Source organism: Neopelma chrysocephalum, unplaced genomic scaffold, assembly GCF_003984885.1.
Source record: "Neopelma chrysocephalum unplaced genomic scaffold, ASM398488v2 Primary Assembly neopelma1_22, whole genome shotgun sequence".
NCBI lineage: Eukaryota > Metazoa > Chordata > Aves > Passeriformes > Pipridae > Neopelma > Neopelma chrysocephalum.
The window spans coordinates 20,063,395-20,085,752 of record NW_020897689.1 but is presented as its reverse complement, the minus strand read 5'-3'; the positions used below and the strand labels follow the sequence as shown (position 1 = coordinate 20,085,752).

The window sequence follows — 22,358 nt, the reverse complement described above, 5'->3', positions numbered from 1 at the left end:
AAATGTCCTTAACTTTCACAATATTTTTTCCCTGCCATAATGTTGCCCTGTTACCTGTCTGGTCTCACTGTCAGGACTGGTCTCGTTTGCTGTTCACGTTGAATGTGGATGTGATCAACAGCCTGATAAAAATGTTTAAGTCAATATTTGAGAAGCCTAGATAAAGATAACACTTTATAGTGAGAGCTTTTTAATAATGTGTCCTGTTTGATGTACAGCAGTGGTAAAGAATTGCTGTTTTTAACAAAAAGACCCTTTTATATCAACGATATTTATGATTTAGCAGTATCCAGAAGAGGAGCATTTAAGAAAATGCAGACAAATTGTGTGCCATTTCTGGAGAAAAATAATTATTCCCTTTTTAGCAGAACTTTTGCTTATGATGTCGGTACTTTTTTTTTCCAGCATACTATTATTTGAGGTATTTTCTTTCATAAGAAGAAGCAGGCAGCATGTAAACAAAATATTCTGTGTGTATTTCTCCTAAGTGATAGGCTTTTGAAAGATTATTATCTTCAATTTAAGATGTTCAGATTATTTTACAAGGTTGCTGGGAAGAGTTGAGCGTGTAACTTTTCTCAAATCTTGAGGAAAGCTGTTTGTACAGCTTATACAGACACAAATACAGAGCCATTATTTGTTCTTTATAATCTGCCTGTATTGTGACAGATGTTTCTTAGTAATAGTTGTTAAATAGTGTATTTTTTAAACCTTTAAACAAATGCTACCAAAAATTGCTATAAACAACCAATATGGACTTCAGTTCTCCAATAAAGGGTGTATTTAAGAGGACAGGTGTGGGTGGAGTTAGGTGATGAGATGGGGAAAAGGGCTGTGTGGAAAGACTGCTGAAAAGGACTGAACAAATAAATGACACAAAATGTATATGAGTTGTTGAGCTGCAAAATATTCTCCTGTTTTTGAAAATCTTAGATGACTAATTGTCAACCATACCATATGTAAGTAAATAATGTGGGCTTCCAAATTTGTGCAATTAAAACTGCCTAGCATCCCACTCATGCCCTGTATTTTATTCTGTGTACGAGTCAGTACTGAAGACTAATCTCTTATGACATTAATCGTCTCATGAGGAGAGACGGAATAAATCACAGTAGCCCTTCCTCTCTTCACTCATGAAGATAAATGCTGTAACACAATGGCTGATCTTTGTTATGACACTAACCATTATATATTTAACAGAGATAGCAAAATCTCACTGACAGCTAACAAAAGAATTCTCTCTTTACACATTCTATGAGAAGGCTGTATTTCTTTAGTTCAAAAACATGCCTTATCATATCTGTTCTCAGAGCAATTTAAGCAGTAGATCTGAATTGTGCCAGTGAACTCTATTCTGTACATCATGATGTCATGATTCAGACTAATAAAACCTGATGTGAAATAATTGTGCAAGCTTTGGAAGGAAATGGTGCGTTACACCCAAGGACTCTTAAGACTCTGCTCTTTTCTATTGTCTGTTCTGACAAGAAACAATAGCTCTCCTATGTAAAACAAACAAACAAACAAACAAGCATCCTTCCCCCTCCCCCAAAAAAATCAAAAATCAAACCAATACCAAAATCATAATTTTTCATTTTGTGGAGATTTTGGTTTTCCATTTTGCCTCCAGTACTTAAACAGGTGGGCTCAGGAAACTTGAACTGAAAGTGCCTTTTTGTTGTGTCTGTGATTGCAAGGGACTTTTATTTTTTCCAGCTTTACCACTTGCTGTACACCTCTTAGGAATTTCATTCCAGGTTTTGCATGCATTAGATACATTCTGGTCTTTCTGGGATAAAATTACTAAGAAATATTCTTAGTTATTTTCTGCATCTCTATTTGCTTATTATTTTGAAGAGAGTATCACCCAATGAGTAAGGAACAATCCAGACAAACAAGTTGTGAAGTTTATGGACTTCCTTTGTGAGGTTAAGAGGATCAATGTGACTTATACTGTTCACCTAAATATCAACATGTGCTGTAAATTTCATGAGTTAGTTTCATGCCATCTATCCCACAAAATTAAAGTGGAAGTATACTTTTTACAGTTTTATGTTTGCTGTCATTAAATGTATTTTAGAAACATAAATATATTTATGGTGCATTAATGGAGTCAATGTCAGTTGCAGCATGAAACTTCTCTTATCTTTTTAGTGTATGAGTTTTACCAGGATGAAATACTTAAAACAGCCCAATGTAACATGTAAGAATATTTATGTAGAGTGCATAGTTTAAAATATTTTATTTGTATTCTATTTTCTCCTCTTTTTTTCCTTTTTGCCTTCTGGAAATCTTAGGTCTGTATCTTTAGGATACTGTCTAACAAGATAAGCTCTGATAGTAAAGCAATGGCAAGAAAATCGGCACAACTGTCACCTCCTGTTAAATTTGGTACATTCAGAGAGTAGCCAGTAGGAATTTTATTTCTCACATTAAAAGTAGCCCTTACACATTATGTTTGCCTGAGGAAATTAAGTGATGAAAGCTTCTGAAACAAGCACATATTCATTCTCTCTGTTGATTTTTCTGGGAAGTTTTACCCTTTGTAATTATTTCTTTTTTTTAATTTTTCCATGATGAAACGTAAGTTATACAGCAAACCTTTCAGAAAAAAATAATCTGTATCATCTTTCAGTAGAGAAAACAGCATACATGGAAGCAAATATGCTTGAGGTTTGATGTTAGTATTTTGGGGGGGTTTTTTGTTCCCTTGGTAGTGATTAATATATTCACGTTGGTGGTAGTTCTTTCTTCTGTTATCTATAATATAAAGGCAGCTGACAGAGCACTCATGTCCATTCAGCTCCATTAGTTCCAGTCACCTAAGCATGGTCTCTGATTTATACAGGGGTAAGTGCCAAAGGGGAATTTTTATCCCTGCTGAAATCAGAGGCATTTCAGGATTGTGGCCTGTGTGATCACCGAATGAGTACAGTTTCAGTAATATTTTTTGGACGGCAGAGCCGTGTTTTGCTCCTTGTCCCTTCTCTGAAATAATGATTCATAGCTTTAAACAGCTTTGACCCATGTTTTTCAGCTGGAGGCACTGATGAAACTTCTACTCTAAATTAAATAGTCAAAGAATATGGTCCACAAGCCACAGGAGGGTGACAACACAATTTGTCCTGTCAGCACCTAAGAGGTACAGTGTGCTGCTGACAAGGTATTCAGTGCTGACTACCTGGGCAGCACTCATGTACCTGTGTGTGGGTTTTGGGGAACCCATGGCAGTGAACTGCATCTGTATGAATGTTTGAGGAGGTAAAGGACATGGGAATATCCTGTAGGCTTGTACTGTGGTAAGGACTAGGGAAGAAAAGGTATTTTGGTAGGGATGTGGAAAGGTGGGAAATACAGAAGTTAGGGGTATTGCAACACCTCAGAAGATGAGAGTAGCACTTGGAGAGTAGGGAAATGCTGGGCTGAGGGAGAGGCAATGCAGTGTTGGAGTAGAATGCAAGAAGAGGTATGTCTTGCAGGGCTAATCAGAAATCTTGAGGCTGGACTGCACTGTCAGAACTGAGCTGTCATTCTGGGAATCTGGATGCTTGAACTGAAATCATCAGTGGTAATCCTGTTGTTAATAGTGGAACCCATACCGGCGTAGCAAGTTTGAAATCATGCTCACTGGGGTATCTTTGATCCTGATCTTACAGAAATCTGATAGGATTCTGTGTGCTCACTAGGTTCATGCTGTTATAGTCACAGAAGTGTTTATGGGTCTGTGCTGACAGAGCCTTTAAGTGGAAGTTCCTGGTTGCTTGGACAGGCTGATTGCATTAGCAAAGAGAGAAGTGCAAAGGTTTCCATTTGTTTCAGTATGTCAGACCAGATCAATAAGTTATTGTAAGTCAGTTGTTTAGGGTTGAAAACTTTACCTTACATTTTCTGGCTTGATCTTTGAGACCACGAGCAATGGCAAGATGTCACTGCTGTTAGAGCTTGTGCCTTTTAAAGGAATAGCCTGACTATATGTTTAATTTTAACTGAATTTTAATCCAGTTCATTTTGAATTCAAAATGTCACGTGTACAGTTTACCTGGAATTTCCAAAGCACTGTTGCTGCCTTTGTATCTGTTTGAAATATGACATTATAAATAAATTTTAAAAAGAACAATAAATGTGTTTGGACATCTCAGAACAAGCCTTAAATGATCCAGTTAAAGCAATGGCATGAACAAAGAAATCATTCAGCTTTTTTCTTGCTCTTTCCTTTCGTTCGGTGTTTTAGGAGATGATAATGCCTTACATATCTTACGGCAGGTTAGCAAAGCTAGACAGTTTCAGACCATCTTGTAAGCAAATTCTGTAGTTGAAATTCTCTTGCAGGAAATACTTTACCATTTGTTCCCTCTAGTTCACACTGAAGTACTTCTGAGTGAAAGAGAGTTGGAGAAAATTATTTTATGAGTGTGCTTTAAACCATTTGAACTCTACGGGTCAGTAGCATTACATCTGAAACTAAAAAAAATGTGCACTAGCAAGTATGCATATAACTGCTGTTAAAACTTAATATATTTCAGCAGGTTATGGAAATTTTGTGTTACTTTCTTATTCATGTTACATCTTTGTTCCTTTCCTTGCTTAATTTTACTTTTCTTGCTTATCTGTAGTGTCACATGGATTACAAAGACAAATTCATAGTACGGGGCATACTATGAAAGACATGTCTTATGAAATGCACTGTCTTCTACTTAGAATGTATAATTTCCTTATTGTAATTGCAAGTGCTCAAAGACAAAAGTCCTACCAGGAGAATTTCAGCTTCTTTTAATATTTTGGTATCTGGAAACTACTCTTTACCTTTCTCTTGATCACCATCAGCAATAGTTCTACTAATATCTATGTGAGAATTTGTGTTAAAATGGATCATAGTGCATCTTCCCTTTTTATCACCCCTCTTTTTCGTTTATCTTGTACTCCTCCTTACTGTTTTCGCCTCCTTATCCATCTCTATGCACTTCCTTTCTTCCCCCACTCTGTACCCTCCCCTCCTCTCTGAACCATTTAAACCATTTACCCATCTTTCTTCACACAAAGGGCTTTGAACTTTTACCAGGCTGCTGATAATTCCCCAATGACTAAAGCTCTTAATCAAAAATGAACACAAAAGATTTTAGTGGGGCATTTCCCACAATAGAAATCAGTCCTCCTGTTAACCTCACATAAGCAGCTGGATAGGACAATGCTGGATTTTTTCCAGGACACTGTTCTTGTACCCTGTTTGATACTCCATCTTTCAATTCATTAATTTAGTAATGGGTGGCTAGAAAATATTTTATGTTTTCTGCTTAGGAGAAGGAAAGTTATTTTTTTTGTTCTTCTATTCACCCTGCTGTCTTTGGGCAGTCAGGATTGTCCATTGTGCTGTTCAGCCTGACTCATATTTAGCTGATGAGTAGGAGCCCTGGGAATAACTGTAGTCTTCCTCTTTCTTCTCCTCCTGAGTTAATTTAAATAATGTTCTGAGAAGAATAGCTTCAGTTTGTGACTAGTGGCTCAGACTATGGTTTGACCAAGCAGATGTGATAAAATGATCATGATCTTTGTCAGCTATCTGACCTTCAGATCCTTGCCAGCAGCTTCCAGAAATCGAAGAAGCTTTGGCCACTTCCTGCTAACTATAGTCTGGTCACACAATCAGGATCATCAAGCCTACTAGACTGATCTGCCTGCTGCTTTTGGACTACAGCACAGTATCAGGCCACACTTGGTTCTTGTTTAGAAGAATTGTTTTCTGTCAGTGTAATAACTGATAGCTGCAGGCAAAGCGTCCCACTTTCTGCAGGAATGTTTATGGGTGGGAAGAGGGCTGACTCTCTGGTTTGCCTTTCTTCGCTCTGTCCCTCTGCTGTGTTCCCTCTACTGGTTAAAATGCAAATGATTGGACAGATTTTATTCAGGTAGTCACAAGCAGCTGTGTATATAAATTAGACTAACAATTCCATCACTTATATGGAGGTTCTCTTCTGATTCTGTGGGCAAGCTGAGCATTCAAGATTTCTCTCTTATGCAAAGCTGAGAGTCTTGACTCTACACTAGAGTTTTCTTGTTAGCAGTTCACTGGAAAGTGTTTTTTTCCCTGGTGTGGCAACTGATCTTTTTTGAGCAGTTGTCAACACACAAAAGATGATAGATGCTATGGTGAGAAAAGGAATTTGTATGTTCTTCTTGTCCCATGTAACTGACAGGACTTTTCCAATGAAACTGGGAATACATGTGTTTGTGGCATCTATGTGATTATTTAATATGAAGTTGTGAGTTGATACTTGTAGGTGTCACAAATACAGCAATTTGTCAGGCTGCTACCATTTGCAGGAGGTTTGATTTCCACTGTGCTTGTTAGGATCTGAGCCATCTTCTCTTTGAACCATTAACCCGGGTTTGAATGAACACCAAGAATGTGTTCTGTGCAATGACTACTTCTGTTCTCTTTCAGATTGTCCTGATGGGTATCACATTATTTGTCCCAGTTATTTAGCGGCTGTCCCTTTTTAAGGCTGTGGTTGAATGGCAGGAATAAATAGAGCATATTTGATCCTCTGTGATAGAGGTTGCAGTCAGTGCAAACCATTCTTCTGTCATTGTCCTTCTTAACAAAATACATCGAAACAGTCATATTCTTCATGACAGTACTTTGGCATGCTTTAATTTCAGTGTTATTAGTCACTGCCCATATACGATATGAGTGTTGGTGGATGGAGTGGGAGGAAGGAAAAAGATATTTAAAACAGATTAGAGCTTTCTCCCCCAATGTGCATTAGTTTTTCTGACCAAGAAGCCTGTGAGCCTGTGACTTAACTACGCTACTGCATTTTAGTATGTTACTTGCCTTAAGGCACAGTTAGTTATTCAGTTTGAATTTCTAATATTATTTTTAAAAGTCTTGGAAATGCAAAAGGGATTGCAGGCTTTTAGCAGTACTCTGGTGAGACACAGAGGCAAGATAGGCTAGTGTAATTATCAGTTCAGTGTATTCATTTGCTCACAGAATCTTAAAGAATACTCTGACGCTGTTTTCCGTAACTGAGAGAATAAAGTGATATTATCATTGAAATGCTTTTTACAAGTAATTATTTTTATTTTCTTACTGTGATAAATGGTGAACTTAAAACTGGGGGAAGGGGGGGAATAGAGATGAGGACAGACAGGATAGTGGGAGGGGCAGAAAAAAACCCATCCTTACTTAGGTTCTCTGCTAAATTAATCTTCATTCTGATAAAGAAAACTTAACCATATGCACAATAACAGGATTTTCAATTTAAGCAGTGTTTGAATTGGAGAATTAATGCTTTTCAGTTAGGGTATGAACAGTTCTTCAAATAACAGGGTTTAAAGGGTTAGATGAACAGAAATAAATTCATGGGGTATATGAACTGCAGCCCATGCTACATGTCTGGCATAAAGCAAGTCCATACAATGGGCAATTGTTTACCCCAGCACTTTCAGCCTGTCTAACATACTCTGCATTTCAGTTTGTCATTATATCCTGAATGTGTTCACTTCATACTGTGGTATTTGAAATCTGCCCTGTGGGTTCCATTAAACTTTCTGTAGTGGTGTTACACATCCTACTTGTTGGTTTCATTGTTGTTTGGTGAAGATGATCTTCCCTATCCATATGTCTGGCCATTGTTTCCACAGCCAGTTCAGTGCAGCTTCCTCAGCACAAACCGCTCTCCCTTCTCCCATTGTCCAGGGCAGGGTGACTTCTGATGTTTGCGTAGCTTTATTGTTTCCTTACCATTATTATTGAACTCTCATGGTAATACTTGGCACTTTACTGACTTTATAGAGTAGGATGTGATGTCGTAGAGGAGGGGACAGGGCTACCCAAATTTTCTCAATTGCAGGGAGGAGCTGCCCAGGTGTGCTGAGGGGCCTGTACTCAGGAAGAGAAACAGGGAATCCTCCACAGTGAGTAACCCCACTTTCAAGTGCACACAGTTTCCTTCACAGCCGTGTCCAGTACAGTGTAGTATCTTCTTTTGTCCTTTCCAGTTTGCTCTCTGGAATGTTCCCAGTTTAGTTCTTTTTTTCCCTTTATTTTGGTATGTTCTCATTTTACCTTGTCCTTTTTCTTTGTCTTTTTTCTGAAGGTTAAAGTTTCCACTTTTGTTTCTTCACACCATTAATCTTTTCTCATCCTAGTCTTAATCTTTATACACGTTGTCATTTTTCCAATGTGTCATTGTGCTTCTGTCACTAATACCTCATATCATTTCTCTTCCCTTGCTGTGCAATGGCCCTCTTCCCAACCCTGTGTGCAGTTCCTTCCGTCCTTACTCATTGCTGTACTCTTACTCTTTCCTTTTCTCCTTTCAAATCACCTTTGGATTTTCCTTTCCTGATGGATCCCTTTGGAATCTTGCCTACTAATGTACACAAGATAAGCTCCGTTCAGCTCCCAGACCTTTCTAGTGCAGCCCTCACTTCTACATTTTCCTTTGTGGATACAAAGCTCATCTCTAACAAAGAACTGAAGGATTTGGTAAACTGTGTTTTGGCTGCAAAAGAGAACAGGCAGTAAATCAGAACTGTAAAATGGCAGGAGAGGACTGAGCTGGTCAAGTTGTAGTGAGTAGGGAGGTTTTGGCTTTAGGTGAGCTACTTGAATTACAGCCCTGACTAGCACCCTTCACAGCTTGACTTGCTGATAGGATGTGGTAGTGTCTCTAGTTCCTAGTGGGCAGGTATCCATATAGTAGTAGCTACTTTTCATATTTGCCATCACTTGGTAACTACTAGAGAGAAGCTCAGGATAAATAGAATCAGACCAAACTGCTTTCATATTTGCACAGGGTAGAAATGCAAGTTCTGGCTGAGATACATGGTCAAGATGCTCTGGGAAGCTTGATTGCCGTGGCCTGTGCAGCACCTTTTACTGCTGATTGAAAGGTTTCATTTTCCAGGGCTGTCAGTCTGGCACGTCACATGAGCAAAAGAGTGGCTGTTTGTTTAACAGCATAAAACTGATGGGGACAAAAAGGAAGTGGAAAATCGGAAAAATCCATACAAGATGGTTCTATCTGTAAAGAGGAGTGAGTTACTTTGGGCTCAATTGGAAAAGGCAAAGGAGTGGAAAACTGAACTGAACTGGAAAAATATACTGCACTCTGTCATGTAGCATCTTATGTGCTGTGACTGTTCTGACTGCTTCATTTTTCATTCTTTTTAGAAGCAAAAAGCATTTTAAAATTGAAACCTTACTGTGTCAATTCTCACAGTAGCTCCTGCTCTACAAATGGAAGGTTTTAGCCAATTTTTTTCAGAGGTCATGGTGAAACCTAAGTGTAGAATATTCAAATGACCTCAAATAGTTCTAAAGTAATAAAAATCAAAGAAAGTGCTAGTCTTTTTTATTATTATTATTTTTTCCCTTGGGTTTTTGTGGGTTTTTTCCCCCTTGTGCCTGAAAGAAAATCTGTTGCTGTGTCATAAAATTAGTTGCGTATTTCAGTTCTTGTATTTGGAACCTGGTAAGAATTTTTCCCAGGCAGATGTAGCAGATGATGTACAAAAACAGCAAGTAAATCTTTTTCTTGCTGCAGTTTCCTGGGTTGTATCTGGCCTTCCAACAGACAGAGGACTCCAGTCTCAACACTACCGTTCCCTGCCTTTCACAAATGACTAGATAAAAACTGCATGATCATATAACCTTCCAGATTCACAGGACAGCTGTGTCTTGTCACTTACACATTTATTATTTCTTTCCAGGCATTGGAAAAGTACCCCAACTCACCAATGACTGCAAAACAAATATTGGAAGTCATTCAGAAAGAAGGGTTAAAAGAAACAAGGTCAGTGTTTATATGTTCTGTATTTTTGCTATATCTTTGAAAACCATCCAGGAATGGTACCAGTACCAAAGTGGGAAATATAGCTGATAGGTTTATTAGTTCAAGGCTTTTAAAATGGTTACTGGCTGGTTTAACTTTGTACCTTCCTAAAGGAGTCTGTGGGCCAGCTTAAGTCCAGTGACTTTTCTTTACAAAGAGAGTGTGATCTGCTCAGACAGCCCAGTGCTACATCTCATTTTTGCTTAAGTACCGAAGCTTGACAGCTGGGTTACCTCTGCCACTGTGTGCATGGAGAAAGTGCAAGATGAAGCTCGGCACACTTCTCCTCTCCCTTGGGTTTGTGGTCTGGCACTTAAAATCACTGTTAGGACACGACGGTGTTGCCTGTGGTTACAGGGGTTATGCTGATAAAGAACTGGGAATGGAAGGATAGGGGTGTTTGAACACTGGGAGCTTATCTGTGTGGCTGCAGAGGATGGATACAGCAACGGATAACTGATACAGCAACTCCACTGCAGAGTTGCTTAATAACAGCATACTCTGGATGTAGATTTCAGTGATAATGATTAGGCTTTTAGGGGAATAAATGGGTTATTCAGAGCCTACAGAAATAAACAAGTGTCTTCCATAGACACCTGGTTCAGATGGGCATGCAGCTTCTTGTTCTGAAAGGTGAGTGTCTACTTGGTAGGTCCTCTAGTGACCTGCAAATAGAAACTTGAGCAGGAAGTAAAAATAAGGAAAAATTGGTTGTTTGGTGGGTTTTCCTACAAGATGCACTTTCCTCTTCTCCAAACATTGTAGTAAAATCTTTCTGTTTTAATAAATTGTTTTAATACTTGTTGCTGTCTCAAACTAAAGGTAGACATCTGCTTTTATTTTAATTATATCCTTCTAGTGTGGAACCTAAAGCCTAGGAAAAGAGAACTTCAAATCCCATGTAGAGGTGAACCGGAAGTAAACATGGGACATATTTTTGCTGAATTCACTATTGTTCCTAAGAAACAGAGCACTCTGTGCGATTGTTTGCGCTGCATAATGGTGCACTACTTTGTTGGTAGCCTCATAATGCTCTCATAATAGCTGTATTTTGGTAAAATTAAAAAAGAGGTGGTGTGCAAGATGAAGTTGAATTTGCCACCTTTTACAGATTTGAGAAGTGCTTTAGTTCCTGTCAAGAAACTGCTTCAAGCATATTTGGCAATGATGCCAAGGAAACGAGGGGATGAAAACTTTAGAAAATGAATGTCCAAATGTGTGTTATGCTGCAACGATTTGCATAAAAGAACAAAAAAGCAAGAAAACACAATTTTGAAAATCTGTTTTACTAAGGTACTGTTTCTCACAGCAGTGATTAGATTGCTTTCTTCTTCTTACGTCTTGTGATATGAGACAACTGCATGGGAGGGGCTCAAATGCCTGATAATAGCATTTCTTTGTAATTTTAAAAATTCTTGTATCTGTGATCAGAACATGAATAAAATTTGGTGTGGAAAACCTATGGGAGGGAATGAAGGCAGTGTTTTATGTTTTAAATATAGAAAATGTCAAAGCCCTTTTTAATTGTTGCAGAATGGATAATAAGAGAAAGATTCCTTTAAAGAGGTTCAAAGCTAGAACTTCTTTCATTTCTTCAGTTACTAGGAAACAGAATTGCAGAAAAATAGGAAAGAAATTCAGATTTGTTATGATTTTTATTCATAGTATGATATGTGCAGATATGTGTGAATGTGTAGTAGATTGCAGGATGCTATATGTGGTCCTGAGTATCTAGAAAACTGAGAAGGATAAAATTCGATATTCTTTTCTCCATACTTGAAACATTCTACTATGTTATAGGCTCGGTGATCCTAAACTCCTTAGCGTAAATATTCTAAATTCTGCAATTGTAAAATGAAAAAATATTGATTCTGTATTGATTTTTTTTTTTAAGTATTTTGAATTTGCATGTAACTTCTGATTTCATGTTAGAGTTGTTTCTGCTGCATTTCAATATTGATTTGGCACAAACTTGCAAGGTTATCTTCTTCCGAACACTTAGTAGGATCCAATAAGGTATTTGACTTCGTACGTGTATTTGTTGATTGGGCCTCAGTGTGTATGTAATGTTTTCACAGTACTTGGATTTAAAGTCTCCCGTTCAGTTCATCCTGCCTTGCAATTTTTTCGGTACCTTTCTGCCAGTGTGGTGCCTTTGCTGTTACTAAAGATGGTCTTTCCTAGTCTCTTTGCTGCAGCCAGCTAAGATGAGCAAGGGATGTAAATTTAGGATGTGCAGTCACCTGGCCATAAGCAGCAGAATGGCACGAGTGTATTTTATTCTGTATTGATTTGTGTATTCTTCCAAGTCTGAACTTGTGCCAGGAATATGTTACTACTTTAATATACTTTACTTATTCCTTTATACTGATTATCATTGTCAGGAGAACCTTGGTAATTCTAAATGAGGTTCTTCAAAAATTCTCCTCTCTACTGTTCCATTTTTAGATGAATGAGATTAATTGGCTTAGTCATTTTTCATATCTATTGCAGCATTAATTAATCTAAAGCTTTTTGCTGTGGTAGTAAATCTGAAAAAATAATGTATGATTTTTAGCAATCTCATTGTCATTATATGTAATCTTGAAAAAGACACTGTCAGACTATACAGCCTCTTTTTTTCTTTGTTTGCCATAAAGACATCAAGTTGCATATTTATTTTTGTATTACTCAAATAATTAAACGCAAAAGGAGGAAAATTCCTGAGTTACAAAGCAGATATATGTTACAAACAAAAATAAAAACTTGACTGATACATCCTGTGAGAAGTTATAACCTGCCTGGTTTTCTGTGTCTTTGAGGGGGTACTTGTTAAATATTTTTCCTGTTATGGTGGTTGATTGTAAAATGGTCGGCAGGCAGGTCTGCTACCTAGAAGGAATAAAAAGTTTTAAGGCAAACATTTTGAGGATGTAGAAAAAGCTGGTTTTCTTCTGCGAATGGTGGGGAGGAGGGTTGTTTATTTTACACACACCTGTGAACAGTGTCAGGCCAACAGTCCTGGACATTGAAATCTCTTTACAAGGAAAACAGACAGCAGCTCACTTCAGTGCACAGTGCTCTGGATTTTCTATCCTGGAACCTGCTGTCCCATTGTTTTGAAAACATTTCCCTATCCTGTTGTAAATTTCTAGACTTGCAACCTGGTGTGTATACATCCAGGCATGAGATTTTGCTAGTGTGACATAGACTACTAGTCAGAGTATGATCCACTCTAGCCTCAGTGCTCCTTTTCACTGGTCTGCTGCCTCAGTAGTTGTTGTCCATCTTGTATTTCTCCTGTTACTTATTCCTGTTAAGGTCTAGAATTTCCATTACTGAATTGTGTTCAGGTTTTCTGCAGACCGTTTCTCTAATTCAATAAGATTGCTTTAACCATGTACTCTTGTCTTTCAGCATGCTTGCAACTCTTCCAAGTTTAGTGTCAACTGCTTATTAGAACTCGTTTCCTTTTGCAGCATGACATATTTCTCTTTTTTGCTTATGGAAGTCCCATGAGAAACAATTTCCAAACAATCATTAAGTCAGGCTATAGGATGCCTGCTTGGGCTATAGGATACTTACTGCTGCTTCTCTAGCTACAGGGTCTGCTGCTATGTCACAAATAATATTTTGATAGATTTGAAGTAACTTGTTCTTGACAGCTCTGTGTATTACTCAACTTCTTATTTGCTAAATGCTTCCAAATAATTTTTATTCCATATTTGAGGGGAATTGAAATTCAGTTGTTGCATCTCTACTTCTTCGGACCAGCCTTTTTTCATTCTTTTTTTTTTTAAGCTATTCACTAAGTGTTTTCCAGCCATTTTGAATTACTTCTATCCTCTACAAATTCTCAAAAATGACTGTTGATAATTCTGAGACTGATCCAGTCAGCTTTAATTACCTATGGTGAATTTCAGCAGATTTAACTGATTTGAGAATATCTAATTTATTTAATTATCATCTAATCAATTTTTCCGTGTCTTTTCCTGGTGTTGATTTTAGCAGTTGTCTAATCATAGACACCTTTCTGATTAGGCATTAGCACCTCTGTTTTTGGTATAAGTGCTCAGTGCTACCCCTTCATGGAAGAGCAAGCCAGTTTCCTATCTGTTAGTGTGCTTACACAAATGTCTTTATGCATGTTGTGTGAGTGAGTTTGCTGAAGTTTAATTTTCTGAAGCCGATTTTGGTTTTTTTGTGTTCTCCCTTAATTTCCTAAAAATGAAGAATCATTCCTGCATGACCACTCAATGTTTTCAGCTGGCTCTTCCCCACAGGTTCAAGTCAAACCTAGTACTACCTTCCTTTCTAACTGCTTTTTGAATCTTCTGTTCAAGGATTTTTGTTCCTAACACAGGCTCAGAAACTTGCCAGATGCTTCTCTGTCCCTGTCTTTCTTTTCCCAGGAGATGCCTGTGTGGTCATAATGGGTATATTTAACTAGGTCATCATGTGTTTGAAAAATTTTTGCTGATTCTCACAGAAAAAAAAAAGCTTCTCTCTAATTCTCTTGGTTTCTTGCTATATTAAACTCTGACCCGAGTATCATCCTTGGTTTTGTCCTTTTTTGTCATTACCTGGAAATTGCCTGTAGAACCACCAGAAATAACCTATCTGTTCCTTTCTGTTTGGGGCACTGCACCTTCATGAAGAATAGAACCAATGGAGACTGCTTAAAATTATCAGGGAGACAAAAATAAGACAGAAGTTGATATGAATTAGATGTTTGGATTAAGGAAGAAAAGACTGACTATAGACATAGTAAGTCTTCAACTATATAAAAGATATGAAAGAGTGAGCAATGTTATCTTGAATGTCTGATATGGACAGAACAAGAAATAAGACCTTTTAAGATTGTGGTAAGAGAAGATTCTGATTAGACAGTAGAAATTTTTTTAAAATTTTTTAATTGATTTCTGTCATGAATTGTGGGAGAGATGTGAGAGATCTCTACGTCTCTCCAAAACGAATGTAGATACATGTCTGTCAGGAGTTATGTAGATTTGGTTGATCCTGCCTTGAACTAGGGGAATGAACTAGCATATCCCTTGATCTGTGGTTTTCTATGAATTTTTTTAGATCAGTTTTCAGTACTTGGGCCATACATATTGTTTGAGTCTTAGGGGAGAATATCCAGCCAAACTCTGATAAATGTTTGATGCTAATAACCCTAGATTATGTCTTGGCTTTCTGTAGTTCCTTTTGTCCTTTGCATGGTGAGCTGGGAAATTGACTTGTCTGGATAAGATTAAAGCCAAGGTTTCTCAGTCCAGGTTAAAAGCCAATAAAATTTCAAAATGGGACAAGCACTGTTTAGTTTCTTGGAGTGCTACTTTAGCCCACAGCTATGCTAGCTATTTGCTTTCCTCCTCTATTAGACTCAGGATTGTGACTGGAATGGGATAATTTCATAGTGGTTTTGCTGTTCAGCTAGAGTAACTGACCTCTGTATGGTCAAGTAACTTTGATTCTGTTCAGGTAATTCATAGAAGAGTTTAAAAAAAGTCCCTTTGTCTCATTCTGTTTTACATTTTCCAGTAAGAGTCTTAAACTTCTTTCTCTTGATGTTTCTTTGTTGATCTTAGTTTCAGCTATGGGAATCACAGTCAGTCCTATCTCCTCCCCATCAGTTTTTTCCTCTGCATATTTTGTCTTTTGCTCCACAAGACTAAGCTATCTATTGACTTATTGTTGTGACAGTAGTCTTTCAGAAGACTAAGAAGAGGTGCTTGCCATTGGCACTGGCAATAGTGCTGTTTCTTCTCCGCTCCACAGTGTTGATAATATTTATCATGAATTATATCATAACATATTAAGTCTTCTGAGCCTAGGAAAGCAGTAAAGTATGACACTAATAAATCTCAAAGACACTCTTACTAGATTTACACACTTTTTACAGAAATATGAAACTAGTGGGTTAGCTAGAATTAAACCCACTTTGAACTGCTGAGTGGAGTCATCAGTGGAATAAAACACGTGATCCGTGCAGGGTCTGTATTTAGCTTTGAAGTTAGAGGGGACTCCTGAAAATATTACCATCACTTGTGAATCCTTTGATCTTTCTGACAGTGTCTCTTTAAGCCTTTGCATACTTCATCCTTAGAGCTATTGACTTAAAAATAAAATCCCTTCTGAATGCTGCTGTTTCTGTAAATAGGCTAAATGAGCTGGCAACTGTCTTCTGTTGTTTATCATTTTAAAGTTCCTTGTTTTATTGTGTATGCGTGTAGACAGAGAATTTTTGCTTTCTTTCTCTGTAAAGTCATTCCAAGATGTCATTATGATTCATAATTAAGTCATAGTTTTTATCTTTCACTAGAAAAAATTTAAAAAAAGAAAAAAACCAAATGCCCTCCAATTACCAAACACCCTTAAAAATTAATTGAAAGAACCACAGTTTTTGTCTTAAGGCTCTGGTTGTTAATAGAAGAGCACATACAGTTAAGAGGCTTCTGTGGTTGCATATGTCTGATAGAATTTATTTGGGAGCCTCTTCAGCTGAAGGGAGTGCATTGTTTTGTCTGAAGATAGTTATTCCCTGCAATGGACTGAAAGGAAGCCTTGATGGAAAGAGAGAGAGAAAGCTATTCAGATTCTTTTGCCTGGCATTATTAGGTTGATTTTCATGCATCTACAGATGTGGCTTTTGGCTGTAGAGTAGTGAAAGAAACAAACTTTCAGTACAACCTGTCTTTCTGCATAAATTCACTTCAGACACCTCTTTGAAATGCAGTTCTTCCCAGTGTAACAACAAACTGCCTAATTTGGTAGGCCATTTTGATAGCAGCAATTTGCCAGCTGAAAATTTTAGGCTTACTCCTTCTTGCTTAGGCATTCCCAGCATTGTTATGCACGGTGCAGTTTAGCCTGATAAAAATTGGTGAATTTCCTATATTTCTGCATTCCAACCTTGGCACTTTAACTTGCATAATCGCACCCTTGTCACCCCTGTGGTAATTATTTCAGGTTTTAGAGTGATGTAGCCCTAAAACAACTATGGTATTAGCTCAAGCCTAACATCAGGGTTGTGAGTTCTGGATTCCATGTTGCTGCATTGTGATTACCCTACTGTTAGTTTAAAGCTAGCTTGCTTGTGTCTGGACAGCAGTAATCCCACCTTTGTATTGATTTGGAAAACTAGTTTTGGATGCAGATTAAACAGATGTAAAATAATAAAGCCTCAAATGTTTTCCCTCAGCTAATGCAAAGGTGACAGAATTTTTATTTATTAGTGATGGTGAATCTTCCATTATGTATATCTATACAAGATATATTTCAATATAAGACATTTAACTACCTTGAATGTACTTTTTTTTTTTGCTTGACCACCATTGACCTAATTTCTTCTCCATATTTCTAGTATTTTAGAAATTATCTGGGCTGTTGTATTAGCTTCAATGCTGCTCTTCTTTCCTTCACAGGACAGTTGAATCTCTGTCTAGGGACTTGAATAAACAGTCCAGTAAAATCAGTCTGTGTGTCAATGTTTTTTATAAAATTACCTTTGTTTCATTTTGGTTCTTTTGAGTAACAGGTGCCCCAGTTGTTACAGGCAGGCTAAAAATCATGCTTATGTCACAGATGAAAAGTCTTGTGTTAGTTTTATTAAGTGGTGGATTTAATTTTAGAAGTATTTCAGATGATAAATGACACAATGTAAATTGTAAGAACCTTTTGAGTATGACACAGAATACTTTGGAGGATACTGCTCTTACTTTTAAGAATATTAATTGAGCATATGTAAAAAGAGAGTGGAGACAGAAGCAAAGTCATATTTATCAAAGCTACATGCAGAGGTATGAATATATCCTGGTCCTCTGCTCCTCCACTCCCAATATCTTGTCCATTAATGGGGTGTTGCCAGTGCAGTATCTATTGGTTCCCATCTATATGAAATCCCTTGTCCCAAGAGTTTCTGCAGGGTGAATCTTCACTCTTTCTCATACTGCATCACCTATCCCATGGTCTCCAGTTATCCTGATCTGTTGTCATCCTTTTTCCCTTCCTTTGAGGACTCAGACTCCATTCTGTGTCCCTGCAATTTTCCCAAGTATTACAGTGTAGACATCCCAGTATTTATTTCATGTCCTTACTTGGGATCAAGTGTCCTTCTTTAGTTTGATTCTAGGACCAGTTATGAGAAAATAGAACAATTCCAGAATTTTATCATGACTTTCAATTGATGGTTTACAACAATTTAGAAAAGTTCATGTAGATTCCTTTCTACATTTCAGAACAGTTGATTCTCTTCTTTTTTTAAATTAGCATGTTGCTGCTGCATTTTCATATGCATTTGTGCTCACATAGTGTTCAGGACTTCAGTTTTCCATTTGGTACAATATTTCTCTGTGTTTGTGTGCTAAAACATGCATTGTAACCACCTTTCCACCTCTCATGTAACAGGAAATAGTACTGTTTGATTTTTTTTTTAACTTTTTGAAAGATCTGCCAAAAACTTGTTTGGTTTACATCTGATAGCAGTTCTGCAAAACACATCTGCAAAGATTGGGAAAACAGAAATCCAGTATGTGTGACACACTTGCTTCCTCACTGCTATTAAAATATTTTTATTTTACTTGTGCAGCCATTTAGATTTTTATTCCTTCCACACAAACCCAATCTGTATATTCTCAAACAATATTATGCTTGTTCACTGTATAAACCTTTGTTTTATTTGTTGGTTGCTTTACTGGTAAGGGAGAGTGACTTGTAGGATTGTTAGATATTCACGTTACAATAATTCAGAGGATATGTGAAAATTTTAAAAGTTCAGTTGTTTAGCTGTAATAGGAAAAATTGTGGTGTTAGATTTTGTGATGTGATAAACATATTTCAAATTGTAAAGATCTGTATGGGAGAAATATTTTATTTTTGAATGCATACCGAAGTCCTCTTTATGACAGCCTAATTTGTTGAAATTAAGATCTCCATAATCTGTTAAGATAATGTTAAAGATATTCTTTTTTTAATACAAGTGTAAATCCAAGAACTTAAATGTAACAAATAATGGATAGCAGTGCAGATGCTGATGATCTTAAAAGATTTACTATTTATTTTGTACAGTCATGAAAACACTTCCTATAAAGGATATTTTATTTTGAAGTAGGAGACATCAACTGTGACTAAATAATATAAATTTCTCAATGATATCAGTGTTGTTTTTCATAGTGTAATGATTCTTTTATCAATATATTTTGATATTTAGTGTAAGAGTTTGTTTTGTCTTTTTTCTGTGTTGTGTCTCAGTGTAGACGGCCATGGAAAGAGACTAAAAAGCAGTAATGTAGTTCAGGCTGATGAAAAGAGAAACCTTCTGCATTATAAATTGGTGTTTCCATATGCGTAGCATTATCCCAAGAGAGTGTATTGTGTCATATCTGTCTTCTCACATTTCTCCTAGACAGCATAACTACGCCGTATGCTACAGATCTTTTTCCTTTAATGTTTCGGTATTTCAAAGAGTAATTCTGCTTTAAAAATAGTGTCTCTTTTTCAGAGAGAGAGAGAAATTAAATAAAAATATCCTGAATACGTTCAAAACAGTTAGATACTTGCAGAAGTTATGTTATGAAAGTTTCACCAGATCTTCAATCCATCCTCCGAGCAGTGAAAGTTTTTTGGTTGGTTTATTTGCTTGGGGTGGGGGCATTGTTTGGTTTGGTGGTTGTTTTGTTTTGTGTGTGTGTGTAGTATGTTTCCTATAGTATAGTGCTTTAAGCCTGATTTCTTTTTTAAAAATGACTGAAGAGATGAGATCTTCCAGTCTACAGAGTGTTTTCTTATTCTTTTATCCAAAGTCTGCCTGCAGTTCCTATGAACTGAACCATGACTAGATTGAATACATTCTTCTATTTTACTTCCTTTATCAGATTGTTTTGCTAGCATCTTTTCAAGGAAAACAAGGACATAGAAGAGCTTTCCAATAATAGTTGTCCATTGTTGTATGCAAAATTTTTAAAAATATTTTGGAGAAACTGAGATTTGACAGCATGTGTTCTTCTTTCCATCATTGTTCTGAAATGAAGATCTACCACTTATTAACGTTATAGTACATAGGTACTGGTATTTTAAAACAAAAGTTAGAAGCAAGACCTGCAAGAGAGCTTAATATCAGTGTATACTGGTTAGGGGCAAAATGCAAGAATCTTGCTGAGTAGCCAGCAACCTTGTTCAGCTCTTTTGTGCTTGGAAAAGGCAAGAATAATCTCCTGTATTTACTTTAGGTAATATTTGGACAAATGCGATTCAACACATAAGCCTGTCAGGAGCAGCCGTATATATAAAAATTTTAAACACAGAAGGATACAGACACTTTAGCTAGGAGGAGTCACCTTTTCAATGTACGCTCCGGTAAAATATGCTGAGGAAAAGGGTTTAATCTGTTGAAGGCTTAAAACCTGCAGTCAAAATTGAAGTCTGGCTGGGAACTTGAAGACATGCCTTCATTTAATGGATTTATGAGCTTTTGTTGCACTGAGTAACCTAAGAAGCTGCTTTTCCTTGCAGGTGTAAAATGAATTACTCTAGGTTTCAACTTGCTAGTTGCTGATTAAGATTTATTTGTTAGGGTTGAATTTTTTTGGCATTTCTGTTTTGTTCTCTGTATTTCTCTTCTGCATTGAAAAGTTAGTACTTAAGCCTATTATTTATTACTGCTTTGAATTTCATTTATCCCACAGCTGACTTTTGTCTTTATTTCTAAGCATTTTGTCTTAAGGGACATGCACAACATCCCACAAAATAGTATAATCTTCTTTATGCTATTTCTAGTATTCCATAGCAACTGAGGAAGAAAAATGAGCCTAAACTGAACACTACAACACAGGCAATTCATTACAGATTTTCCGCTTAGTATTCAGTAAATTGTCAAGTCCTTATTTTCATCATTAGCATATTTTTCACAGAGCAGAAGCATAGCCATTTCTGGCAGACTGAATTAAATCTGTTTTACTTGAATGTGAAAGAAGAAAACATTGTCAGGCTTTCTATGAAAGCATAATTTTCTAGTAATAATTTATTTTTCTGGAACAGTTTGCTGTGGATGTCTTTGTTTCTATAAAGATACGGGTGTATATGCTACAGTTTACCTGTAATGAAATCATTTCTTAACTGAAGGGGAAAAAATACAGAAAAATCTAGGATTTTTATTTTCTTTTCTTTTTTTTTTCCTATTTGTATTGCATGAGCTGAAACACTTCCTAGTTCTCTTTTAGCCGTGCACTGGCACATTTAATTTAAAATTTTGAAGTACATTTTTTTAGAATCAAGGCCCCCCAAAAAAGCCTCAGAATTTCGCTGTCTAAGGACAATGAAAAAGATCAGGTATAACTGTTAAGAAAATTTGTTATGTACATGAATTTCTTTTCTATCTAAGTCCAGCTGATAGCAATTCCATTTTATTAATTTTGAGTCTCATAGGTAGTCTTAATTACTGTGAAATTAAATTACATGCAAGCTCTTCATTTCAAAACAGAATTTAAAAAGTGCCTGAACATATTTTGTGTGCTTATGTACTGTCATGTTAAGAAGAATATGTTTTATTCAAGATTTTATTTTCTTTCAGCAATATAGAAAGCTCCCATCTTCTGTTTGTAATCCTAATAAACTCTGCATTTGTCAGTGGGTCTGTTTTATGATAGCTGTTTGCTAGAACCACTAACTGTGTGGCTGGCAAATATTTTCAATATTAACAGAGAACAGGGAGCAAAACATATACCTCAAATCAAAGTATAAATAAAAGAACTTAAAATTTGTATGTATGAAACTTGTTTTTATGGGTGAGTGTGTAAATACACCTGCAGACACAAATTCACCTCTCTGCTCATACACATACCCTTATATAAAGTTGTAAATCGCAAAATTATACTCAAATGCGTCATTTGCTCAGTTGCTCCAATAGCAAAGAGTATGGGAAAGAGCTCAAATGATCCCTAAGAACTGTTTTGCTGTCTGCCCTCAACAGCTAAAGAGAGGACAAATTGACTTTTTTCCTCTAATTTCTTTTGGTTTTCCTTGTATTTTATTACGAGGAAAGGAAAATGGGATCTTGTAGCTCTTTTTAGTAAGTACTACCTTCCAGCAAGAAAATACCAAGCAAACACAGCTGAGTCACCCTATTTAGGATCTTACAGCATCCGTAGCTACTGCCGTATGGTTTGCGTTTCAATGAGCTTATGATATGTTTATTTGCTATCAGGAATCTGTCAAGATACACCATTCAGAGCTTCACTGGCAGGGTTTTATATTTAATTAGAAAATAAAATAAAACAAGTGTGGGATCCAGACAACTAATCTTTCTTGCAAATGGCCCCCATTACTTGCTATTCCTTCCTTTCTTTTTTTTTTTTGTTACCAGTACACCTGAAGTTTTTGTCCTCTAGACTGATAAATACTTTAGGTAACCATTATCAAATATGAAATCATTTTGTAAAAAATATGTGTCCCCTGCAGTAATCACAAAGATAAAACCCCTGACCTATAAATGACAGCAAGGAACTCTTTGGAAAGATATGAAGAATGAATGACAAGCAGGAA

At 36.7% G+C, this 22,358-nt stretch overlaps 1 protein-coding gene across 2 annotated transcripts in view; it reads left to right on the top strand.

Annotated features, from left to right (window-relative positions):
- Positions 1-22,358, top strand: part of ASXL3 (ASXL transcriptional regulator 3) — a 129,287-nt gene that overhangs the window by 16,432 nt on the left and 90,497 nt on the right. For both annotated transcript variants that reach the window (XM_027674466.1, XM_027674474.1), the window contains exons 2-3: positions 9,718-9,800; positions 10,095-10,097. In XM_027674466.1, coding sequence (XP_027530267.1) covers positions 9,718-9,800; positions 10,095-10,097 — 86 coding nt within the window. The remainder of the gene's footprint in view (positions 1-9,717; positions 9,801-10,094; positions 10,098-22,358) is intronic.